This window comes from Thunnus thynnus, chromosome 10 (assembly GCF_963924715.1).
Source record: "Thunnus thynnus chromosome 10, fThuThy2.1, whole genome shotgun sequence".
NCBI classification, from domain to species: domain Eukaryota; kingdom Metazoa; phylum Chordata; class Actinopteri; order Scombriformes; family Scombridae; genus Thunnus; species Thunnus thynnus.
This window is the reverse complement of record NC_089526.1, coordinates 8,469,090-8,492,504: the sequence shown is the minus strand read 5'-3', so window position 1 is coordinate 8,492,504 and position 23,415 is coordinate 8,469,090. Positions and strand designations below refer to the sequence as shown.

At 39.4% G+C, this 23,415-nt stretch overlaps 1 protein-coding gene across 4 annotated transcripts in view; it reads right to left on the bottom strand.

Annotated features, from left to right (window-relative positions):
• The window catches only part of LOC137190977 (lamin-A-like), a 40,758-nt gene extending 22,715 nt beyond the window's left edge, over positions 1–18,043 (bottom strand). The window contains exons 1-2 of one of the 4 annotated variants that reach the window (XM_067600745.1): positions 17,833–18,043; positions 8,441–8,826 (exon numbers count right to left, since the gene is read on the bottom strand). In XM_067600745.1, coding sequence (XP_067456846.1) covers positions 8,441–8,781 — 341 coding nt within the window. In that variant the 5' untranslated portion in view covers positions 8,782–8,826; positions 17,833–18,043. Of the gene's footprint in view, positions 1–8,440; positions 8,827–10,580; positions 10,838–11,349; positions 11,490–17,832 lie in introns of those variants that run through there. The other 3 variants (XM_067600746.1, XM_067600743.1, XM_067600744.1) reach the window with 3 other exon arrangements.
• Between the last annotated feature and the right edge of the window lie 5,372 nt (positions 18,044–23,415).

The following is a 23,415-nucleotide window of genomic DNA, read 5'->3' as shown; positions in this document are numbered from 1 at the left end:
TTTCCAAATACTTGCTGTGCCAGAAGAGTGTGCGTGTGGGAAGACTTTAAAGGTTTTAAAAGATGAAAAACATAATTTCAACAGTCCATAACAAAAGACATTTACACAACAGTAAAATAGCAGAGCAGTGCAAATCCTCAAATACTAAATACAGGTGATACAGATTTAAAAAGATAATTTTCAGATAGTAGCCAGCGTCTCCAATCACAACAAAAGATTTTTACTATAACTGATGAGGAATCACATCAAGATGTTAAACCTTGGCTCCTCGTCACATTTTCTTTCCTAATAAACAAGAGCAATAGTTAATGCAGAACATGTGACTCATCTGTCAGGGACTGATTGAAAGTTGAAAGAGCTCCATTACGAACTCAGTGTTCTGTTTAGATTATATAGTAGAACTACTCCAAACATCCTATTCAGTTCAAACTGATTTCCAGGTCTGGAAATGGATCAATTGTTACATAACTAACCAGATGGAATGGGAATGGTTGAGGTTACAGTGCACCCACTTTGCCCAATTCCCAGTATGAAGGTCCTTATGCTGAGAGAGAGAGAGAGAGAGAGAGAGAGAGAGTCAGAAAGAATAAAAGTGGAGTCCCACCATCTTAAAGTGATTTACCCTGTCCATGTGCAAGTGAGTCATCGAGGGCTTGGCTAGCTCTCAGGGCTCTATGGAAACTCTACTTCTATAAACTCCACTAACACACACACACACACACACACGCACACACACACACACACACACACGTAGAGCAGCCTGCCAAAACCTCCACTCGGTACCAAGTTCTGGTCCGCTGAAGTCCAAGGCTAACTCTCTCATTACTCGCACACCAATAAACCGACAGAGTTGGCTCCACACAGCAGCCATCCAGCACATTTACAGGCCTGCCACATCTGTTTGCCATTGCAAAGTATTCTGTTAGAGGCAAAGAGAACAAATAGTCACCAGACCATCCATACTCTCACTAGGCCTCATAGCACCTACAGACTATAAATCTATAGGATGTCCGCTCAAAGAAACAAACAAGAAACAAGACATGCTTGTGTTTTGTATGCTGCAGCTACAAACTGTGTGCCCTTAAGCAACAAAACCTCTGCATAATAAGTCAATTATATTAGAGGCAGGTGAGGGTCAGACAAAAAATAAGCAGCTCTTAAAATAAAATAATCTGCTCTACAGGTGAAACGATTAGCCGATCATCCAAAAATGGGTCGGTAGAAGATGAGAAGTGAAGATGTATTATTTAAAAACACAACCTTGGCCTCTGGGAAATGTGATGAGCAAATTTTTTTTGACTTTTTAATGGCAAAAATGAATTAATCAAGAAGATAATCAATAGATAAATTCTTAATGAAAATAATAATTAGTTGCAGCTCTTCTATATTAATGAGTATGAATTTTAGCTTTCTTATTTTTCACACTGTGGAAAAAAAACATGTGCATTACTCCTTTACTTTTTATGCAATCACTTTTTAGCTTTGTCAGTATTCCAGGTTGAATGTGGGTAATTTTGCAGCTGCTGCTGCTGCGTAACGTGGAATGTGTTGAGTACGAAAAACTCCCCCAAGAATGATTAATAAATCCCTTTAAGATCATTTAGACATCTTATTTATCACTCTCATATGCAAAGCACTTCGACATCGGAGAGAGTGCCTTCAATGTCGTGACAATGTTAGTGAGAGCAATGTGATCCAATTTACTCGACTGCTGGATGACACCCAAAATCATGCACTCTTTTCTGAGCCCTTATCTGCCCTGGCGTGACTCAATGTGACAGACAATTGCTGGCTGTCACATAATACAAGCTGAGATCATCGTAGGGGAACACAGGGTTTCCCCCCTGAGGCAGCCAGAAGAACAGAGGTGACTGTGATCAAACGACATGAGATGTAGTATAGTGGTAGCATAGTAGCACGATGACATCACCCGCTGCTGGTGGACAGTGGTCTGCTGCTTGTTTTGGGCTCATGATGCTGAGCTTTAATTTAATCTATGAAACGTTAATGTTCTGGAAAGCAAATGCAGTTTGTTTCTTTCAATTTGTCAAATTTTAATTTTTAGTCCGTATTTAGAGTTGGGCAGATGGCAATGACAATGAGGCAGATGCTTTTGAGAAAGAAATAGACCTTTTTTTTCACAGGAGAAGCATAGGTGTAATAACATTAATGATGCCGGTTTCAGGGTCCTGGTATTGTTCATGCTGGCTCACTAGCATGACTTTCTAGGGCACTTTACATGAAGTGGAGCCCTCGTTAATGTTATTAGTTCCACCTGTGCTTTTCCTACTTCGACAAGTCAAAATGTCTGCAGCGAAAAAAGGTCGATTTGTGCAACAATTGTTGACATTGAGGGATTAATGCAAACCGCAGATGTTTTCTTATGGATGTTGACACTATTACGATGATGCAGTTAATCATGAATGAAGTGGTCAGACTTTGAGCTGTCATGAGTGCTCTGTGTACTCCAGAGATACCAGGCGAGGGGAGTATTTTTGACTGATAAACTATGATATATCAGACTCACAGCAACCTGGCAAGCTTCATTTTTCGTCCCATTAATTACACTGACCCAGTAACAGTCATTAATTCTTCATTAAGTGTGCAAAATTAAGTCTTTTAGATGTTAGGAGGAAGATTCTTACAGTATAATTTTATTCTGTAGCTATAACATACATTTTATCTGCAGAACCTAAAGAACATTTTTTGCTTGTATTTTGTTCCTTCAAATAAATTGACATTTTTGGTTGTAACAACCAAGATGTTGTGCATTTTAAATATATATATTTTTTTAAATGAAGTAATTGGGTTTACTTTACTTGTTTTCAGGAATTTTCTAAATATAATATTTTTAATTTATATATTTTATTTCTATTTTAGAATTCATTCTTTTGTTATATACTTCAAACTGGTTTCTTGTTAATTACAATGAGGGGTCTCTTAGCAAAACTAAAACTTTTCATGTAGTCTGAGCTGACTAAATACTGTATATTGACAGCTGTCAATGCAGTCAGAGGTACTTTCCCAATCGTTTATGAACTAAAGAGACAGTATAATGATGTGACTGTTCACCAGTCTACTCAAAGAAAAAAAAAAAAAAGACAAAACAGCAAAGGCATTTGCATTTGAGGCTTAACGGCATCATCAGAAGTGGAGTGCCGGCTCTTGTCCATTTTAGGAAGAGACTTTGAAGATAAATGTTTTATCTGCAGCTTGAATGAGTCCACCTGTTATCCATAACATGGCCCAATAGTAGCACGGATGTATAATGTGTTACCTTGGAGACATGTTTAAAATTTCCCTTATGATAAATATAGAAACTTTACTCACTGAAACTCAAGCTATGACTAATGTCAGACTTCTGACATCCACCTCTACATCTCCATCTCACTTCTCCTTTCACCTTCCATTTTTCCTCACAGAACACAGGCTGGTTCGACAATTAAACGCCTCTGTTTATTGTATCTGTATGCGTTGCTTAGTATGCAACGTCTTTTTTTTCTTTGTACCATGAAAGCCAGTTCCTACTGTGTTGCTCTATATGACAAAAATGTGTCACATGCTGTATGAGGAGAATTAAGTCTCCGGATAGTCACATGTAAAGGTCAGAATAGAGCTTTACATTTAAATGGGCTATTATGATGAAATTTAGTTGATAGGGAAATGAACACTTAACCAAATGCAAAGAGAATTGAGGTTGATCATCATAAGCAAAACAAACAAATAAGTGACATCATTCCCAAACTGCAAAAACACATGAGTCATTTTTAATGAGAGATATGCATAACAAAAGCAAATGGTAGAAGCAAAATATTCCAACTCAAGGAAATAACAATGTGCTGGGAATATGATGATAAGGACACTTCCTGCTGTGTTCTCTGATAGTTGTGAATGCCACAACTAATGTTCAACATTGCAGTCCATGAATGTTGCATTAGAAAATTGACTAGAACCTATTTACTTCAAATTCTCTGTGCCGAAACGTTTGACGTGAGCCAAATAAACGAGTGAAATGTTAGTATTTTTAGTCCTCCTTGACTAGGAAATTTAAGATGTGCTACCTTTTCATATTTTTTTTGGAACATGCTCACTGGATTTTTGGGTTTAGCGCTCCACTGAGAATCCCATTGTTGAAGCCTAACCTGCTTTTCCAATTCAAAATCTACTGGATCTTTGTATTATATTGAGTTTATTTCTGTGCTGCACCAGAACATGTTCTGCCACGTTGTGTCTGCAACAGCGATCATTAGATCTATCTTATAAAGACATTGTTCCAACAGACTGACTGGGATAAAATATCTGACAGCCTCACCTACCTGCTGCCACACCCTAAAACGCACCGTGCCGACAGGCAGGGCAAAGCAGGGCTGAGATAAATCCCTGCTTTTATGTATTCAAAGTAGATCATCCGCAAAAGGGCTTGGCTGTTGGCTCCTCCAGTTGAGTCTCATCTTTATTGTAAAACTGTGACCAAAAGCAGCAGTTCAGATTTCAGTATTTTACAGTATCTATTATAAGGGGTGTTATCTTTTGATTTTAGACAGCTTGTGCAATAGGTATACAGACACACGCAGGCCAGAGATGATAATATGTTTAAGGAGAACTCCACCAATTTTACACAAAGTTTAATTTACTCACCATAAGTACTACTCAGCATGAAAACCTCTGTGTAATGTCTTCTGTGGCTCAGGAGGGAGCTTTCTGTCAGTCTGAAAAAATAGCCCCTGACAATGACATCAGGGTGTGTTTAAAAAGAGGTGTATTTGTAAGAAGTAGGCATTTAGGAGTTGACGGGGCGAGTGAAAGACATGATCAAGTTGCTCAATTTGAAATGTAGTCTGGATATCTCTGCCTCTGCAGCATCGATATTGACCATTTTTTAAAATCTGTCTAGTCCCCGAACTTAATGAAAGTGAAATATTAAACATCCCTATTGCATTAATATAGTTTACATATGAGCACGTCGTTGTAAAAGACAGAATACACTGCCATGAAAACTAGATGTGTAGGATGAAGTTCTCATGAAAATCCATTTATCTTCCGGGATTAAGCGTAAAGGAAGGGTGTGGAGAACGAGTCCTGCTAGTGACACTAAAGAGCCAGTTCCCCCACAAAGGCTCATCTTTCATAGCCAGCGGCTTAGCTGGTGGTTAGACTGGGCACGAGACACCAGACAGCCTCACTATTTCAGTATTAAAGGAAACATGACTAAACAAGGCAGACAAACCTGTGAACACAGTTCTGTGGCTCCTGCTGTAGCTCAGGGGATGATATTTAGCACTTTTCTGACCTATTTTTTTTTCTTTTTTTTTCTTTTTTAAACCAAATTGTATATTTGGCACCCAGTTTAGACTTCCTTTTACAAGACCACATTCCACTCACACCTGCTTTTGCAATTTATGTGTATTTTTTTCTACAGTTTTAAATTATTTATGAGTCAGATAGTGCTGTAGGGAGAATGGTTGGCATGGTAGCCCAACAGCTTGAGGTTTTGCCTCAGGGGGGAGAGCATGTGTTCTCTGTAGTAGTTATGCATACAAAGACTTGAGTGTGGAGAGACGCAGTGTCATGCCTTTGGGCTAAACAGGTGTGTCCAGTCAACTGAACCGCACCTATGGCCCCACCTGTTGCTGTGTGTTCTGTCAAACTTGGCAGTAATAACCAAAGACAACACAAAGAAAAAGTCAATATATTGTGAGACATAGTCTCGTGTTTGCTGCACCACCGTCTGTTGCTGCTGTCGTCACCTGAGACTCAGCTCCAGCAGCCAGTCAAAGCAGCCCGTCAGTGTGTATTAATAAACATGACTTCCCGTTACAGAGGGATACAGTGAGTCCACAGTCAGCCCATTTGAGAGGCCATGAAAAACCTCTGAGTCACCACCCCGTCACACGGCTGTGCCAAGACTCCCAGAGCACCATGGCAACCAAACACCAAACACGCCGACTAAAGTATAACAGATAAAGCCGGCCCAGTCTGGACTGAGTTATTCTTTTCCACCACACATGCGTCAAAAGATTGGCTTCCTTTGGAAAACAATATTGCGGTGGGAGCCGTTGCTACTTCTCTAGCTGGGGAATTACAAGAAGCACTGTGACACAGGGGATACTGTGGCAATGAGTGCAAAATTTAATATAATACTACTGTCTCAACACTTAGAATTTACACATCGCCTTTCACCCGAAGCTCACAATAAAGTCAACACCCTCAACCAACATCCAGTAAGAGGAAATCAACAAATCATAAATTGATGGGCTCGGGACATCGTCACTGCTGACACAATGAACACACCCAAAGAAATGCCTGCGGGATACAAACGTCCACATCAAAGACAGATTTCATGCTGAATTTTACTATTTGAATGAATCTTTTTTTCACACGTAGCGCTGAGCCACACCCTCTGTTTCATAGTCCAGATTTGATAAAAACGTCAACCTACTGACAAGAACACAATAGCGCTCACCGGAGGGAAGCACTCTCTGCCATACATGTTTCCACTGCTGTTTCAAGACTGAAAACACTGTTGAAATCCAGTCTGTTTTGTTTTTTAAAGGAATGTGTTGAATGTTATATCTCTATATTCTGTTGCTCTTCTATATTCTAAAGAGGGTATCTCTGCAGACTCTAAAGGAGCACATGTAGTCTGACATGTTAAGTAAACCAGTAGAACTGCGAGAGTACAAATGCCCTGTGTTTGGTGGTTTGATTTTCTCCAACCCCTCTAACCCCGGCTGAATGGTGCCAAGACATTGACGCATTCTTTGGAATGCCACCACCGACTGAGGCTGTCGGCAGTAGTCTGTTCCACAGAAATTCACCTACGTAGTTGGAATCGCAGCTCAGGATAACACTGTCAACAAACTGTGTCAATGTGCTGGTGAGACTCCAAACACAGGTGAGAGATGAAATGCATGCATTTTGGAAGTGTCTTAAAAGAGATAGCGAAAGTAATATGATTGCTGTAACAGCTATGAACTCACACTACCTAAAGTCAATCATTTACTACCGTCCATCCCCTCTCACACACACACACACACACACACACACACACACACACACACACACACACATTTGTTTATAACTCAAAGTGACTTTTATGACTTCAATGTGACTTTCCCCTAGTAAAAGATTCATTTTTATCACCTCGTATTTGATAGTATACTTGTAGGCAACAATTTATTTTTGTTAATAATGAATATATGATTATTAGAATGTATATACTCCACATATTTCTCGATCCACTGTGATCTGGATGCACCAGGAATAGCACAATTGTTTATTGACATCCAAGTGCAACAGATTGCAGATGTGAATTCTAAGCTTCTGTCCGGAGTGCCAATATTGTTGCTAAGTTATCACTTACGGCTTTAAGCAGCCCCAGCCAGAGTTGTCTCAAACGCTGTGATGAAAGATATTCTGTCATTAAGGCAGTAATTCTATCTTAACAGAGCCGGCTGTGTGTTTAAGGTGGAGCGTGTTTGGCTGGAGGTGTGACATTTCCAACATCCCCAGAGGCTTAAAGTGACATAGCTGTGCTTGCTAACCGACGAGTCATCCAAACGTAATCACCAGGAATGTGATCTGCAAATGTTGGGTCACTTCCCACCACATTCCTTGTAGAAAATTAGGCTGTTGCACCATCTCAGTCATAGTGAACAACAATAGGTGTGAGCTGGAGGCATAACGGCTCAAAGGTAAAATTCCAGCATTTAGATCCACATGTTCAGTGCTTCCTTAACTACTGCTATGAGATGTTTTGGAAACAGATTATGATTAAAATGAGGAAATGTCAAACTCATGACTGAAGGGCTGATGGCTCTGGAATAATTTAAAAAGAACACAAATGCAAGAACAAATCTGTGCTGGCTAATGTGCCACAGTACAGGGACGTAACATAATGCCATAATAATACTGTATAAATGATGTCACATATAGTATATGCTCTTATCTTATCAGCTTAACTCTGCTTCTCAAAAGGATGATTTATCTGACTTATCATTTCATACTGTGCCACAGAGGAAAACATTATTGTCCTATAATGTAAAAATAAGTCTCATGCATCAGAGCGCAGCAACGTTCCCAAGTTACTGTAGGATCACTTGCCAAAGTAGCCGGGAATTCCCCCACAAAGGAACAAGACGTCACCAAATGAACATTCTGTCATCAATATCGCAACTAAATTTGAAGATTAATGGATGCCTCCTGGTGGTTCTGCTGACTTTGAAGTACAACTGCATGGAATACTGTTGTATTCAAGTGCATTTTTCAATGCTTAAACAGAAATGAAAAGTTGAGAGATGCTAAATAAATACTAACTACCTGTTATATGTATAATATGTTATATAAACGTGATAACATATACAAATATGCCACTTTGTTAGATCACGATTGTAACAAAGCCCCTCCCATTCAAGCTCCACCTCCCACATGCTCCTCCTACCTGGCTTTGAGCTCCTTGTGCTCCTCCCTGATCTTTCCCAGCTCCAGCTGCAGGCGTGCTCGCTCCTTGGCCACCTGGTCCAGGGTCTTACGAGCATCAGCCAGCTCTGTCTCATAGGCAACCTTCATGCCCGTCAGGTCACGGCTGACCGAGGACTCTGACTCAGTGATGCGCAGCCGCAGCCCGGCGTTCTCCACCTCCAGGGAGCGCACCTTGTCGATGTAGACAGCCAGTCGGTCATTGAGGTTGCAAAGGTCCTCCTTCTCCTGAAGCCTGGTGATGCGGGCCGGGGAGACGGAGGCGACACCACGGCTGGTGCGTTTCTGGCTCGGGGTTTCCATGGTAATAATGGCTCAGCAAGAGGTGCAGAGGGGGTGAGTCAATGGCTGTGGTGGAGGAAGACAAAGAAAAGAGAGTTGAAGAAAAAACGACAGTATCTGGGCTGCCTTCCCTGGAAACGCAGTGCACCAAATCATGGGCTTAATCACACATTAAACTTTAATAATGGCGTTTACACTGAAGAAATGTTCCAGTCTTGCATCAGCCTGATTCTTGTCTGGGCAGCCAGCCTTCAGTGCTGGGTCTGCTCAAAGTTCTGTATAATCATGTACTCCAGGATACTTTTCCATAGCCGGTGAGCACATTTGAAAAACCTTATTCGATAGCTTTCCTCCACTGTATTTGCATTGTGTGAAGTTAAAAGAAGCACAGCTTGTATACAGAAATGTTTGTTTTTTAGAACTTTAGGTTAGTTGGATACAAAATATTATTTTATAAAAAGGACAGTTTAACAGTTTCCCTGACCTTTCCTTGCCATCATTCCCACTTCTATTGTTTCTTATAACACTCCTTAATCACACTGGTATTTTCATTATGTAACACACTATAATAACATACACTTTGCTGTTCTCTCCTCTGGCTCCATTAAATTGATGCAGTAGTTTGAGCAGTTCGCTCTTAAGCAAACATATTTCCCACAACACCACTCCCACCTTCAGCTTACTCGTAAAGGTAATTAAATGTTTTTTAATTATTCTTAAAAGAAGTAGCCGCAACCAGGGACACCAAGATTAATAAAAACATTTTAATCTGTCTCTGCTCTTTTTGGTAAAATGGAGCCAAACCACAAAAAAAAAAAGCTTCTAATTGCTTCTACTCGGTGACTGATCAGCGTCGCCCACAACCACTCACACCGCCACTGTTCAAAATACCAAAGTGTTGACTCATAATATAAACAAATACTGCAGGATGCCCTGATAAGTACATATATTCACTTTGTGGTTGTTTAGATGTGTGGAAGCAGTGAAATTAATAAGGAAGCACTGTGTTAAAAGGTTTTGTCACTGAAGATGCAATCCTGAATTTTCTGATGTCAAATTTTAGGGTATGTTTGAATATAAAGAAAAAAAATAAAATAAGCATTTATTAAAGTTTTAACAGAATATGCCTCGAACATTACAAATGTAAGCAAACATTACAAGCTATGAATCCCATAAATCACTCAAAAGGAGAGCCTTGATGCCTCGGGCAATATCAATAAACATATATGCAACTGTGGCCAAACAGGTGTGACTTAAGAACTACTTTACTTCTCAGCAGCTGCTCCACTTACAACCTAAAGAGCCCTTTCCCATCAAATGGCGGGAAAGCCTACTCCACTTTGGTTCAGCAGTGGGTGGACACACCAAACTTTGCCATCCATCCCCTCACCGCCCATCACCAAACGTGCACGCACACACGCCCATGTGGGTGGGATGGCGCACACATGCATTCATATGATGCGTGCACACGCCCACAAGGAGCCAACCCATACAGTCACAAGTACTCTCTCAACTAACTTTGAATAAATTAAGCATCAATTTAAGCTCCCAAAAATGTGCTTAGCGTTAACAGGTCTGTCTGATGTTCCACTTTTCACTTTTTCAACAGCTTGCATTAAAATGAGCTACAACTTTTTAAGTTACTAAAGTTATTTCACACCACTCCCTGCCAAAAGGAAAATAGCTTTGCCTGAACAAGTTAAACAAGCACTATATTATGACCATTTCATTTGCACAACACTACCACAGTCTGTCAGTGTAACCATCCATAAAAACTTTCACAGGGAGACAAAAATCTCAATAGACTTTCTGAACCTTACCTCAGTTGTGGGAGAACCTCTCAACTGTAGCCTTCTGACGTAAAAGAGAGTGTTCTGGTCCTTTCTAGAAGTTTATCTACTGCTGTGAGTGTGTGTGAGCTTCTATGAGTGTGTGTGCCGTACCCTGAAGAGCGTAGAGAAGAGGATCCGCTGAATAATGTAGTCTTGCTCTCTTCTGGTGGGTGTGTGCGCCTTTGGCTCGTGCCCTGAACTGCTTTCCTAGCTGTTGCTCACTGCACATGTACCTACCGCTGAAGAGGGAGAGAGGGGGTGGGAGTACGAGAGGGGAGGGTGGGGCAGCGAGGAGGAGTCAGGCTAGACAGATTGTGTGTGTGTGTGCGCATACACTGACGGAGCAGCTGCTGAGCTTTATCTCTCCCTGCACTTGCCCTATCTTTTCCTTTCTCATTTCACTCAGACAGAGCCGGCGCAGACAGACTGACCTCAGCGACTGGTGCAAGTGGTCTGTCAATAAAACGCAGTGACACTGATGATACTCAACAGCTCCCAGGTGGGTGAAAGTGTGTGAATGTGTGGATCTCACCCTGCCCTTGCTGCTATGCAGAATACATTCTTATCCCACTTTTCTGGTTGAAAATGCCTCTGACAGCCTACTCTGTAGCAAATAAACGGGAGAGGAATTTCTGTTTTAATTTTATAGAGCAAACAGAAAATCCTCACCGCTTTAGATGGGGAACAAGATAACCTTGGCACACACAAACACACATAGCATGATAAATAAGAAAAGTATATATAAATCATTCATCACCTCATAGTGGAGTTCTGGTGTTATCCGTGGCAGAAAAATATCCTGTCAACACGGTCCTCCACCAAATCCGAGGAGGAAAAAGTCCACAAACCTTTGATATTATATTCCCAGCAAATGATGGAATAATTCCCACAAGCCATCTTCTAAGTCTAAAAAGTCTGACTCTCAACATCAAGTTGATTCTGGTCTTATTTATTTGCTCGGGGTGGAGTTAATGGCATCACAGGTCCAATCAAGTTCTGATGCAGGGGAAAAAGACATTTTCTGTGTGTGCCTGTGTGTGTGTGTGTATGTGTGTGTATGTATCTCCTCACCATGGAAATGGAAGCTAGTCTATTCATGTGTGTGTGTGTGTGTGTGTGTCTGTGTGTGCGCATGTGGTTAAACAAGGGGCAAGACAGCAGCTCTGTTTTTGGGCATGGGGCAGGCCCAGTAGCTAAGGGAGTATCCTGGCTTCAGTGTGGCCTTCCAGTGGAAAGGAGCCGTCAGTGTCTGAACCCTCTCTGCGTCACACGCCCCCCTTACAAACAGCTCACTTGTTCAGCCTCCTCCTCCTCTCTACCTCTCCCTGCTTTCTCTTTCTTCATCTCTCCCATTTCAGGTTTTGCAGCCCTTGTGTTTCTATGGAGGTCACACCAAGACAAGAATACTTGGCTGGTAGCCCTAACATCTCTCTTCAGAAGCTTTTCTCAGACTTAATACTTATTTTCCTTTTCTTGTGCTGTTTGCCTAAACAATAATGACATTTCACCACAAATGCTATCAAGTTGAAACAGGCATACTCAGATATGACGTAACCTAGAGCCCTGAAGTATGAATGAATGATACCTGACGTTTTTTCCCCACATTATAGAACTCTGCCAGTGGCTCATCAACAGAGGACTCATGGTTTCAACACTCTGCTTAATGGCACGTGAGGTCATGCCCGCATTATACCTCACTACTCGTTAGTTTGCAATTTTAGCAGCTTTTTCTACGGGCAAAGGACTAGCAGATCAAAACATTTCAGCTGCAAGGCAAAGAACTTTATTCACAAACCATAAAGTTGAAACAGACAAGACAAAAGGCTTTTTCTGGGGCTGCAACTAACTAACTTCATTATCAGTTTCATAATCGTGTTTTTATAAAATGTCAGAGCCCTAGATGACTTCTTCAGATTGCTTTTTTGTTTGACCAACAGTGCACATCCCAAAGATATTTCATTTACAGCGGTATGTAACAGAGAAAAATAGAAAACAGTCCCAGTAAAGAAGCTGGCACTGTACCAGCAAATCACAAAAAATGTATTGATTAACAAAAAAAAAGGATGCCAATACATTTTCTGAATTAATCAAGTCTTTTCAGCTGTAAAATTTCCAGTAATTTGCACAGTTTTGTATTAACACCTGTTGAATCTCTGCTCTGAATATCCAATATACTTGTCTGTACTTTGAAATAAAAAGGTGGTAAATTAAATTAGATTATTTGGATGCTGCTTAAAAAGACGTAATGTGGCAAATTTAAGTGGTAAACAATGAACTGCTAATAAACTGTTACCAATGCACTCGAGTCTTCAGTTGTCTCTCTTACAAACAGTATGCAGGAGTCTGGATCCCAGATGCACTCATCAAGGGCAAAGACAGGAGCAGGCATGACAGACTGTGATGCAACTCACCAGACGAGACAAGTACTGAACAGTGCATTAGCAGCCAGCTTTCTTCCTGTCACCGCCTCAATCCCTGTCTTTCTCTCTCTCTCTCTCTCTCTTTCTGCCCTCACAGCATTCCGAGTGGGCAGCAATGAACACAAGGCGTGTCCGTTATGCAACCTAGAGCTTTTATTTCTCCACCAGGAGTTATTGACTTAACTGCTGTCCTGGGAGAAAAAGAGAAATGACACAAGAGGAATTTCAGCATGAAAAAAAATGTTTACAATTTTTTTAAAAAGGCAAGTAGGCTACTGTAAACAGGGTCTAGTGAAGCAGGCCTTATATTCAAGTGTCAAAACCTGAGGAACAGCTGACATGCACTGCAGGACATAAAAACGCTTCTCCTTTTCATCTCATTCCCTTATCGCCTTCTCTCCGTTTCCTCTACAGATGTATAGCATTGCCTTGATTACTTTTCAGATAACGTGGCGACACTATGGTGACTAATTTGTATAATCTAATAGTTCACAAAAGCATTAAGCTTTCTTTTGACAAACCTCCACAGTCAGTTACTCAGAAACACGTTAACAAGTAAACATCTGTGTTTGATTTGTAGCTCAGCAGCAGCTATAACTCTATAGCAGTATCTCACCTTGTTATCTCTGTTGCTCAAGAGACCATTGTTCACACATCGGCAAAGGCTGCTACCATATCTCTATCCAATGCACAAGAGCCTGATATGCTTTGGTGGGTAGTTAAGGCTAGCAACAAAAAAAAAAAAATATGACTGTGCCTACATTTGATTCCTTAAGTTTGATGATCCGTCCATTTCTGCACAAAGTGCATGTTCTGTAACATGTCAAACAATTGTTGCTTTATGAGCTTTTGTTTTGCTTACTATGCAAATCATTCTTAAAATGATCATGACAGCCTTCAGTCATATGTAAATTCACTGTATACTTTTTTACAATGTGCTGACAATGTGGAATTTATCATGTTGGGACAAGCAACACAATGCGTTATCTTTGATGAGGGACTGTTCTTTTCCTGGGTGGGTCAGAACACATATCAGGAAAGATCAGAAGCTTGTCTCCTTACTTCTATCAGCAACATGAGGAAATAACTGTCCCAGAGGGATATTGAGGAAGCTGGACGGGACACAATACTCACACCCAGGCTAAATATTCCTTAGCCACTGTGGGCCACAACATCTATTATGTGATCATGGGAATAGTGCACCTCTGGAGCCAGGTGTTTCCACCAGCACCTTTTTGTAAGTGCCGCATCCACTCTGTATTTCCTGTGGTCTCTATAAAATCTAAATACTGAGTGTGGCTGCGATCAGTGGACCTCAGCATTTTACTTACAGACGTGGCCGAAATTATTGGTACCCTTGCATTCTATTAAAACAACGCACCATTCGCCCTGAACAGTGTTCACCCTGAAAGATATTTTATTATCAATGCATGTCTATGTTTGGTTTGCAATGGAACAAAACAAAAAGTTGTGAAAATAACTGAATTCATGCTTATTCTACAAAGACATTCTAAAATAGCCTGGACAAAATTATTGGTACCCTTTGTTGTAAGAAATCATTGATTTATAGTGATACTTCAAGTAGACTATTGTGTTTTAATTAGTATCACAGGTGTTTTCAATCACTCATGCAGCCAATTTAAAAAGGAGAAAATTACTCATTCTGCTGTTTTGTGCCACTGTGTGCTTCACATTGAACATGGAAAACAGAAGGAAAACTAGAGAGTGGTCTGAAGACATTAGAGAAAAAGGTAATAGCCAAGAATGGTCAACGTAAAGGTTACAAGACCATTTCCAAAGAGCTTGTGGTGCCTGTAAACACTGTTGCCAATATTAATAAGAGGTTTAAAGCCCATGAAACTGTAGCCAACATCTCTGGACATGGTCGCAAGAGGAAAATTGGCCCGAGATTGAACAGAAATATTGTTCGAATGGTCGAGAAAGAACCAAGGAAACCTTCAAAAAAGATCCAAGCTGATCTTCAAGTTCAAGGTTCAATAGTTTCAAGTTGCACCATCCGTTGCTGCCGAAATGAAAATGGGCTCCATGGTAGAGGACTCAGGAAGACCCCACTTCTAAGAGGGAGACACGAAAAAGCCAGACTGGACTTTGCCAAAATGCATGTTGACAAGCCAAATTCCTTCTGAGAGAATGTGCTTTGGACAGATGACACAAAATTAGAGCTTTTTGGTAAATCACACCAACCCTATGTTTACAGAAGAAAAAAATAAAGCCTTCGAAGAAAAGAACACCATGCCTACCTCTGTGAAACATGGAGGAGGCTCAGTGATGTTTTGGGGTTACTTTGAACACAACACAATGAAATCAGAAGACTATCGAGGCATTTTGAAGTGAAACATACAGCCCAGTGTCAGAAACCTGTGTCTTAGTTTCCAGTCACACAGCCAAACATACATCAAAAAGCACCCAAGAGTGGATGAGAAGAAAACATTGGACCGTTCTTAAGTGGCCTGCAATGTGTCCTGATGAATCCCATTGAACATCTTTGGAAAGAGCTGAAACTTGCAGTTGGGAGACAGCACCCATCAAACCTGAGAGAATTGGAGCACTTTGCTCAAGAAGAGTGGGCTGAACTACCAGTGGAGAAGTGTAGAAACCTTATTCAGAGATACAGAAAGCGCTTGACTGCAGTTATTGTCTCCAAAGGCTGCGCTACAAAATATTAAGTTAAGGATACAAATATTTTTGGCCATGCCATTTCCATTTGTTTAATTGTATATTGTATGTTTGTATGTAATAATAAGTTAAGTTGTACATCAAAAGCAAAGTTTCATTTATATTCAATGTGAAATAAAGAATGATGGATACCATATACTTCTGTCAGTTTCAACTTAATACAGAGAAAATGTAGCTTTTTTAAAAAAGGTGGAAGGGTACCAATATTTTTGGCCACATCTGTAAGTATTGTACTTTTTACTCCTCTACATTTATTTGATAGCCATAGTTACTTTATTATTTTAAATAAATTTAACGACCCAACAGTATTTATATTAGCTTCATCACATTCAGCTAAGTCATTAAAATGTTTTGTACATGTTAATGCATCAGTAATAATAATAAAATTGTATAATATATCAATGTAATACTGACAGCCCATTTTACCTGCATGGTGAGTACTTTTCTTTTACTCTTACAGTACACTTTACTGAAAATTTTATTTATTTATTTATTTATTTTACTGAAATAACATTTTGAATGTACAACTTCTGCTTGTAATTAAGTATTATCACATCATAATATTTAAACTTTCACTTAAAAGGTCCCATCCAGACATTTTTTAGGACATAAAAAATTGCTCTAAATAATAATTTGTCTCATATCTGTAATTTCAAGTCTCAAATGTCAAACTACTTGACACAAGATGTCTTTTATATTGAAAAGTCCATTCTCAGTGTATGTACTTGTATAAGTTGCATACTGGACCACAACTGGCTCCAAACTAGTTGTGATGTCACAAATCATGCTCGTATAGGTACATACGTCTTAAACTCAGATTGAAGGTGAGCGCAGAGAAACTTTCCCCCTTCAGCAGATAAATGTGAAAACGGCAGTCTAGTGTTAAACTCTGCACAGTGAAACTCAAACATCCAAGTCAAGTAACAGGACGAAAAATACATTTCTGAGTTGGATGGGGACTTTGGTCGGTTTAAAAATCTTATGTGTGCCCCTGGAAATGCAGTGGTTTAACAATCTCACCTCTGGAGCCAAAGATGATAAATATGTTGGTTATTTTCTTGATTAAATCGACTCATTTGGTTGATAAAATGTGATAAAAATGTCCATCAGGTTTCCAGAGTTAAAGGTTCTTTATTTTTTGTCTAAAGAACAGTCAAAAATGATAAGATATTCAAAAAGATATTCCTTTTAAAACCGTAAAAAAAACCAAAGGAAATCAGCAAATATTCACATTAGAAGCTGGAATCAGAGACTCAGACTAAAGCTGAATCGCTTAATCGATTGACAGAAAATTTATCTGCAACTATTTTGATAATTGATAAATAATTTCATCCATTTTCCAAGCAAAAAACACCAAACTTTTGTTCGTTCTAATGTTTCAATTGTGATATTTAATGCTTTTCTTTGTCATATATGATTGTAAATGTCATTTTGGGGGGATCTGAACGTCACTTGGAGCATTTTTCTCTTTCTTTTCTGATATTTTAATGACAAAACGATTCATAGACAAAATAATCTGCATATTCATTGATAATGACAATAATCTTAAATTGCATCCCTAATTTATATACTTAGTACAAACTATTCTCATTAATATTTAAGGGATGGACAAAATATTAGAAACACCTCTACAGGGACAGGGATACAATTTAACAGTAAAACAAACTAAAGCCTCTAAAATGATAATAAAGTTGATTCAGCACCTCTGCTGAGCTGAGGATTTTAACTTTCATAGAGGCAGGATCTCATCATATTTAGCTGGGTAGTAAACCGGAAATTGAGTGTATATCCCTGTATGGCCCTGTCTGCTTTCCTCATGAATGATTCTGCAGCTCTCACACTGCGCCTCTCTGGCGCCACCTGCCTGCGCTGCTGTCTGTTTGGCTGCACAGAGACACACGTCACGTCATTCACAAGCACAGAGAAGATACGAAGCGCCATCCACTGGCGGACACACTGAATGAAAACCTGCGGGTTATTTCTGTCAACATAAAGGTCAGAGAGTTCAACATCCTGCCTGGCTGCTTTCTTTAAAAACAAGAAGAACCCAACAGAATCTATACAAACACTTCCATGGTCGTTACACAGCGACATATTCTTGCTCGACAAACCAAACTTCTTACCTGCTTTCTTTGGGGGCGAAAAAAATGAAGCTTTTCTGCAGTCGTTTGAAACATGTGTCCTCTTCCACGGTCATTATTGACCTTTCAAACTGTCGACAGTCCAGTTAATCATTATATCATCCACTGAGTCCGGTTTTCTTTGAAGAAACTGCAAAGGGGGAACTCCACCGAGTCGAGCCAGCAGCAAACAGCCACCTGCAAATCAACACACTTGATTAGACTGCCAATCTCTGCTAATTACAATGCAGCCTATAGGCGCCACCTGGCGACCATAATTAATGCTTTGGTTCGCTTCGTATCGAGATTATTTTTAGCTGCTGAGGATTTCTAATGAAGGCAGGTGATGTTTTGGAAAAAAAATAAATAAAATATGAGTATGAGTAATCTCAAGGCCGGAGAGAGAGAGAAAAAAAACAGATTCGTCACAGATCATAATTTCATTTTTTGTCTACTGAAGAAAATATGGTTGTAATTTCACATCACAATTCAGATACCTGTTATCACAACTATTATCAATATACTTGTCAGTTGCTTGAAATGACTGAAATAACAGCTGTATTCATTTCACTCGGGATCCCCTGGAGGGACTTCAGGGGCCTCTGTAACCCCACTTTTGCAATGATTGATATACTGACCTGAGCTGGGTTTCACATTAATTGATAATTTAATTAAAGTGGCTGCCAGGGAACGTCATACAACTATTCCTCAAGGCAACTACCAGCACGACTGCTACTATCAAGCTGTACAGATGGCCCAGTTGAATGGCGCGGTCACTTTAATTCCCTGTGATCCCAAACTCATTCTAAATACAAACAAAAACACAAATTAAGAACAACTGGAGTGTGCTGCTGGAGATATTTTATACAGAGCCCTACGTGGATATGCTCATTATGTAACAGCCGAGCATGAATTTTACATGACCTATGTTAGAGAGCTGTAAATGATTTGTTTACATTCATAACAGTCATAAATGATGGAACAGGACTGTGGGTCACTCAGAGGCATCATGATCTCTATGAAAACAAGGCCCAACAATATATGTGTGATTATACTTGTAGCCAACTATGGTACTAATACTGCACCTTCAGGGCAGTATTAGTTAACTGTAACTCTAAAGAAATGATTATATAATCCAACTAAGGTGTACATACTTTGATGCTTTGCTACAAAATTGTAACCTTTAAAATGGGACAGATGCTCTATGTCCCATTTGAGGAACCAAAGCAGCAAAAAGTACCTGAAGTACCAGAGGGCACATTTGTCTGATGTTGTTGATGATGTGGTCTAAAAAAAAATCAGTCTTCAAATTCACCTGGATGATACATTGAGGTGGAAGAAATATTCTGATCCTTTTATAAAAGCATCAGTATCACAATATAAACATTTAAATGACATATACAAGTGCCAAATTCAAAAAAAAGTATTATAATCTAAATTTACTTTAAGTATTAATGTAAAAGTTAAAATAAAAGTATGATTATACTGAATTATACTGATATATTATTTGATTATTATCTCTAATGGATTAACATGATACAGCATTTTAATGTTGCAGCTGGTCAACCTGGAAGTAAAAGCTATTCATATTTTAGGAACTTCATTATGTACAATGTGCAAAATTGTCTTTGAGTTTGCCACACAGCATTAAAAACAAGAGAGACAATTCAAGTACTTTCTATGCTGTTGGACAGTTAAATTGATAACAATGCATCAAACTTTGCAATTGATCCCATGTTTTAAATCTTTATCTGAAAAGTAACTATTAAATGCAGCTGTCAGATACATGTATGAAGTAAAAAGCATAGTATTTCCCTCTGAAATGTAGCAGAGTCGATGTATTAACAGTGGTGGAAGAAATATGAATACCCTTTACTTAAGTAAAAGTACCACGTTGTAAAATATACGCCATTAAAGTAAAAGTCCTGTACTCAAAACTACTACTACTACAGAAGTATAAGGAGCGAAATGTACTTAAAATATCAAAAATTAAAGTACTCATTATACAGAATGGCCTCTTACAATTTATTATTGTATCACTATTACATATGTATTTATGTGTAATTTTAATGTTGTAGTTGGTAGAAGTGTAGATCATTTTAATTACTTTGTATACTGTTGTGTAGTTTATCTATAAAAATGCATCATATTTTTAAAGTGACCATATATTTTATACATAAAATCTTAATATACAAAGTAACTACAGCTGCAAATAAATGCAGAGACATCAAATGGTCAATATTTTTTGAAATATAATGGAATAGGAGTATTAAGATGTAAAAAATAAAAAAATATAAAATAAAATGTAAATACTGAAATAAAGTAGTAAACCTCTATTTGTATCTGAGTACAGCAGTTGTGTAAATGTACTCCATTACTTTCCATCATTGATAATACATGTCTGACAATGACACTGAGGCTGTTAAAGCTTCTCTACTTCACACCTCATCCTTGAAATCAACAAATCTTTAAGTGCATGAGGGACTGCATCATGTGCATTTAGGTGTGTGAGTTTTTATTTCTAACGCGGCATCATAATTCAGAAACAAAATATGTTTCATGAAGATGAGACCCAAGAAATAATTTTACAGTGCAATACTGATCCCATGTCGAAATCATTTTACAGATTAAAAAATGCAATCTTTCATCGTGTAACGAAAAAGTAATATCTGAATCAATCGATTGTTACATTGTCTGCAAGGCATTCAATAAAATGAGAAAAGGATGCCAAGAAGAAAGTGAAGAGCAGCGGGACTCTTTGAGTTCAAAGCTGACTGTGACGAGTGTGAGATCACCACCATACGGGAAGCAAGCGGTGAGGTGAGCCTTACTCATCACTAGGCGTGTCACTGTACAGCATCAATGTGATTAGAGAGACAGAGAGGGGAGGGGTCTGGAAATAGGGAAAGAGAGTGAGAGGGATGACCTAATACCCGTAAAAAGCAATGAAGTCATACTACCTGACTCATATTCCCAGCTGACACCAGCTCCCCCAGTCACAACACCCCTGTTTGTGTGTTTGTTGTTAGAGGATGAGGCGAGAGAGGGTGTATGTGTGGGTCAACAGCTTTGTATGCATGTGCGTATGTCACAGCAGGTGAGGAGCGAATGTATTTGTCTGAGTGTTCGTGTGCTCACAGAGTTTAAAGATGGAAAAAGTGTCGACCTGTTTGTCACACAGAAGGATTTGCTGCAAACACGTTCACATAAACAGAGGTTTTGAAACAATTAGCTGATTAACTGAATAAAAGAGTCAATAGAAAATTGATCAGTGATAATTTTTTAATCAAGTAATGCTTTATCAAGCAAATTTGCAAAGATTTTCTGATTCTAACTTCTCAGATGTGAGAATTTGCTGCCTTCTTTCTGTGCTCTGGTTATTGATATCTTTGGGTTTTGGACTGTTGTTTGGACAGGACAAGCAATCTGAGGTTGTCACCTTATAGGCTCCGACATCTGTGATTGACATTTTTAACTATTGGTCCACATTTAATAGACTAAACAATTAATAGATTTAGAAAAAGAAGAATTAAGAGTCTACAGCAATGCTAGCAACTCTATAAGACTGTACTCAGGCACAGTGGTGCTTTAGGCTGAATGCTAACATCAGCGTGCTAATATGCTCACAATGACAATTCTAACATGCTGATGTTTTGTGGATATAATGTTTACCATACTCACCATCTTAGTTTAGCGTGTTAGCATGCTAACATTTGCTAATTAGGACTGAGGCTGATGGGAATGTCATTAGTTACTTTTGACGCTAGATGGAAAGTCAGGGGTCACCAAAGTTCAAAATTCAGCCTGAGGGTGACATGAATGTCTGTACTAAATTTCACAACTATCAATCTATTAGTTGTTGAAGAGAAACTTTTAAAAAGCTAGGGAAAGTTAGGGTATCACTAAAGCCATTAAACTTCATCCTCTGAGGACCATGAATGCGTGTATAAAATTTCATGACAATCCATCTGATAGTCATTGAAATAATTTGGTCTGGACCAAAGTGGTGGACCAACCGACTGCCAACAGCCTGAAATTGCCATCTCTAGAACCACTAACAACAATTAATTGATGGATTAATCGGTAATGTAAATAATCACTAGTTGCAGCCCTAATAAACAGCCAGCACTGAGGATAAGATAACACTTTTAGCCGTCTCACACCGACACACAGTAGTTTTCTAACAAGTGTACTTGTGGATCACACTGCTCTCTGAGGAAATCCCCAAGCATTGTAAAAACCCAATAAGCATACCCAATCGGATTTAAAACTTTGTCTAAAATCATCAGCAGTATTTGATTCCTTCACAGAGAGCCTCTATGTTAAGCCTCGTCTTAGAGCATTTAAACAAAGGTGAGTAACATGCACATAGAGCTTCACTTTTTGCTTGGTGTACTTATTTTTGCTGACCAAAGATGGAGCAGAGTTTGGGAGGAAGGGGCCTCATTATCTGGGTCTCTGCATGTTGGTCGACCTGCAGAAAAAAAACAAACATACTGGTGATTCTGAAGTAACTGCAAAAAACATTCAGTTGCTTTATGTATGATGATGATCTTTCCTTTCCGTCGTATTCCACTACTGCCTCTCTATCCCACATTTTCTCTGTCTTCTTAAACTATTTTAATTTTTTGTTTTGTTTGTTTGCGATATTGTATCATTATGTGCAGTCTCCTGCTCTCTTCGCTTTCTCCCTTGAAAACAGTGGGGGAAAAAAACAACTTACAACAAATAAAAACAAACAAAAATGAGAAACAAATAAACAAATACAAGTATTTTAAAAAATGTATTTTAAAACATTCATATTGTTTCTATTTTCAGACACACAAAGTGGCCTCTGCATTTTCTGTTTCACTTGTTCAGCTGATCGATTTCAGAGCTCTCGTCAGCTTATGAGCACAAGATGTGGTATCATTTGCATGAGGTCTTACATCATCCCTGTGAGCCCGTTCACTGTGGTATCAGCACGTGGTGCTTAGCCAACATGTCCCTTTGTGCTCGCAGAAGCCTCATTCAAGTGACAGCGGGGCACCAGAAAAGTCTTGAAAAGGACATCTGGCCATGGAAGTCAAAGGGACGTCCTTTAGGGATTCTCAGACATATCTTTACAGCCTATTAAGCCTGTCCCCTTTTGAAAGACGGATACTGTCCATAGGTGGAAGCAATATTTGCATGGGCTGTTGGACAAAGAGAGTGGTGTGTGTCTCTGCGGCACAGTAAACCAAAGCATCTCCCCAAAGATGCCAGTCAGCCTTTCATCAGGGGAAAAAAAAGAGAAAGGGGACCACTCTGACGACCAGATGGTCAAGATCATTGAGTTTTTTATGTGCAAGTAACATGACCTCACTCTGAATTTCACAAGTATCCTGTAACACACACACACACACATGCACACATAAGAGCACAAATGACAATTGCAGCCTTCAGCTATAGGCAGTGACCACATCAGGCAGCTGTAGGCCTGCTCAAAGCCAGAGGAGGTTTATTTAGGGTCACAGAGGTTATGTGGCACAGCAGCATCACCAATCAGGCCTCTAACAAGCCACACCAAAACTAACACATCAAGGGAGAAAGAGGTTTGTGAAAGGG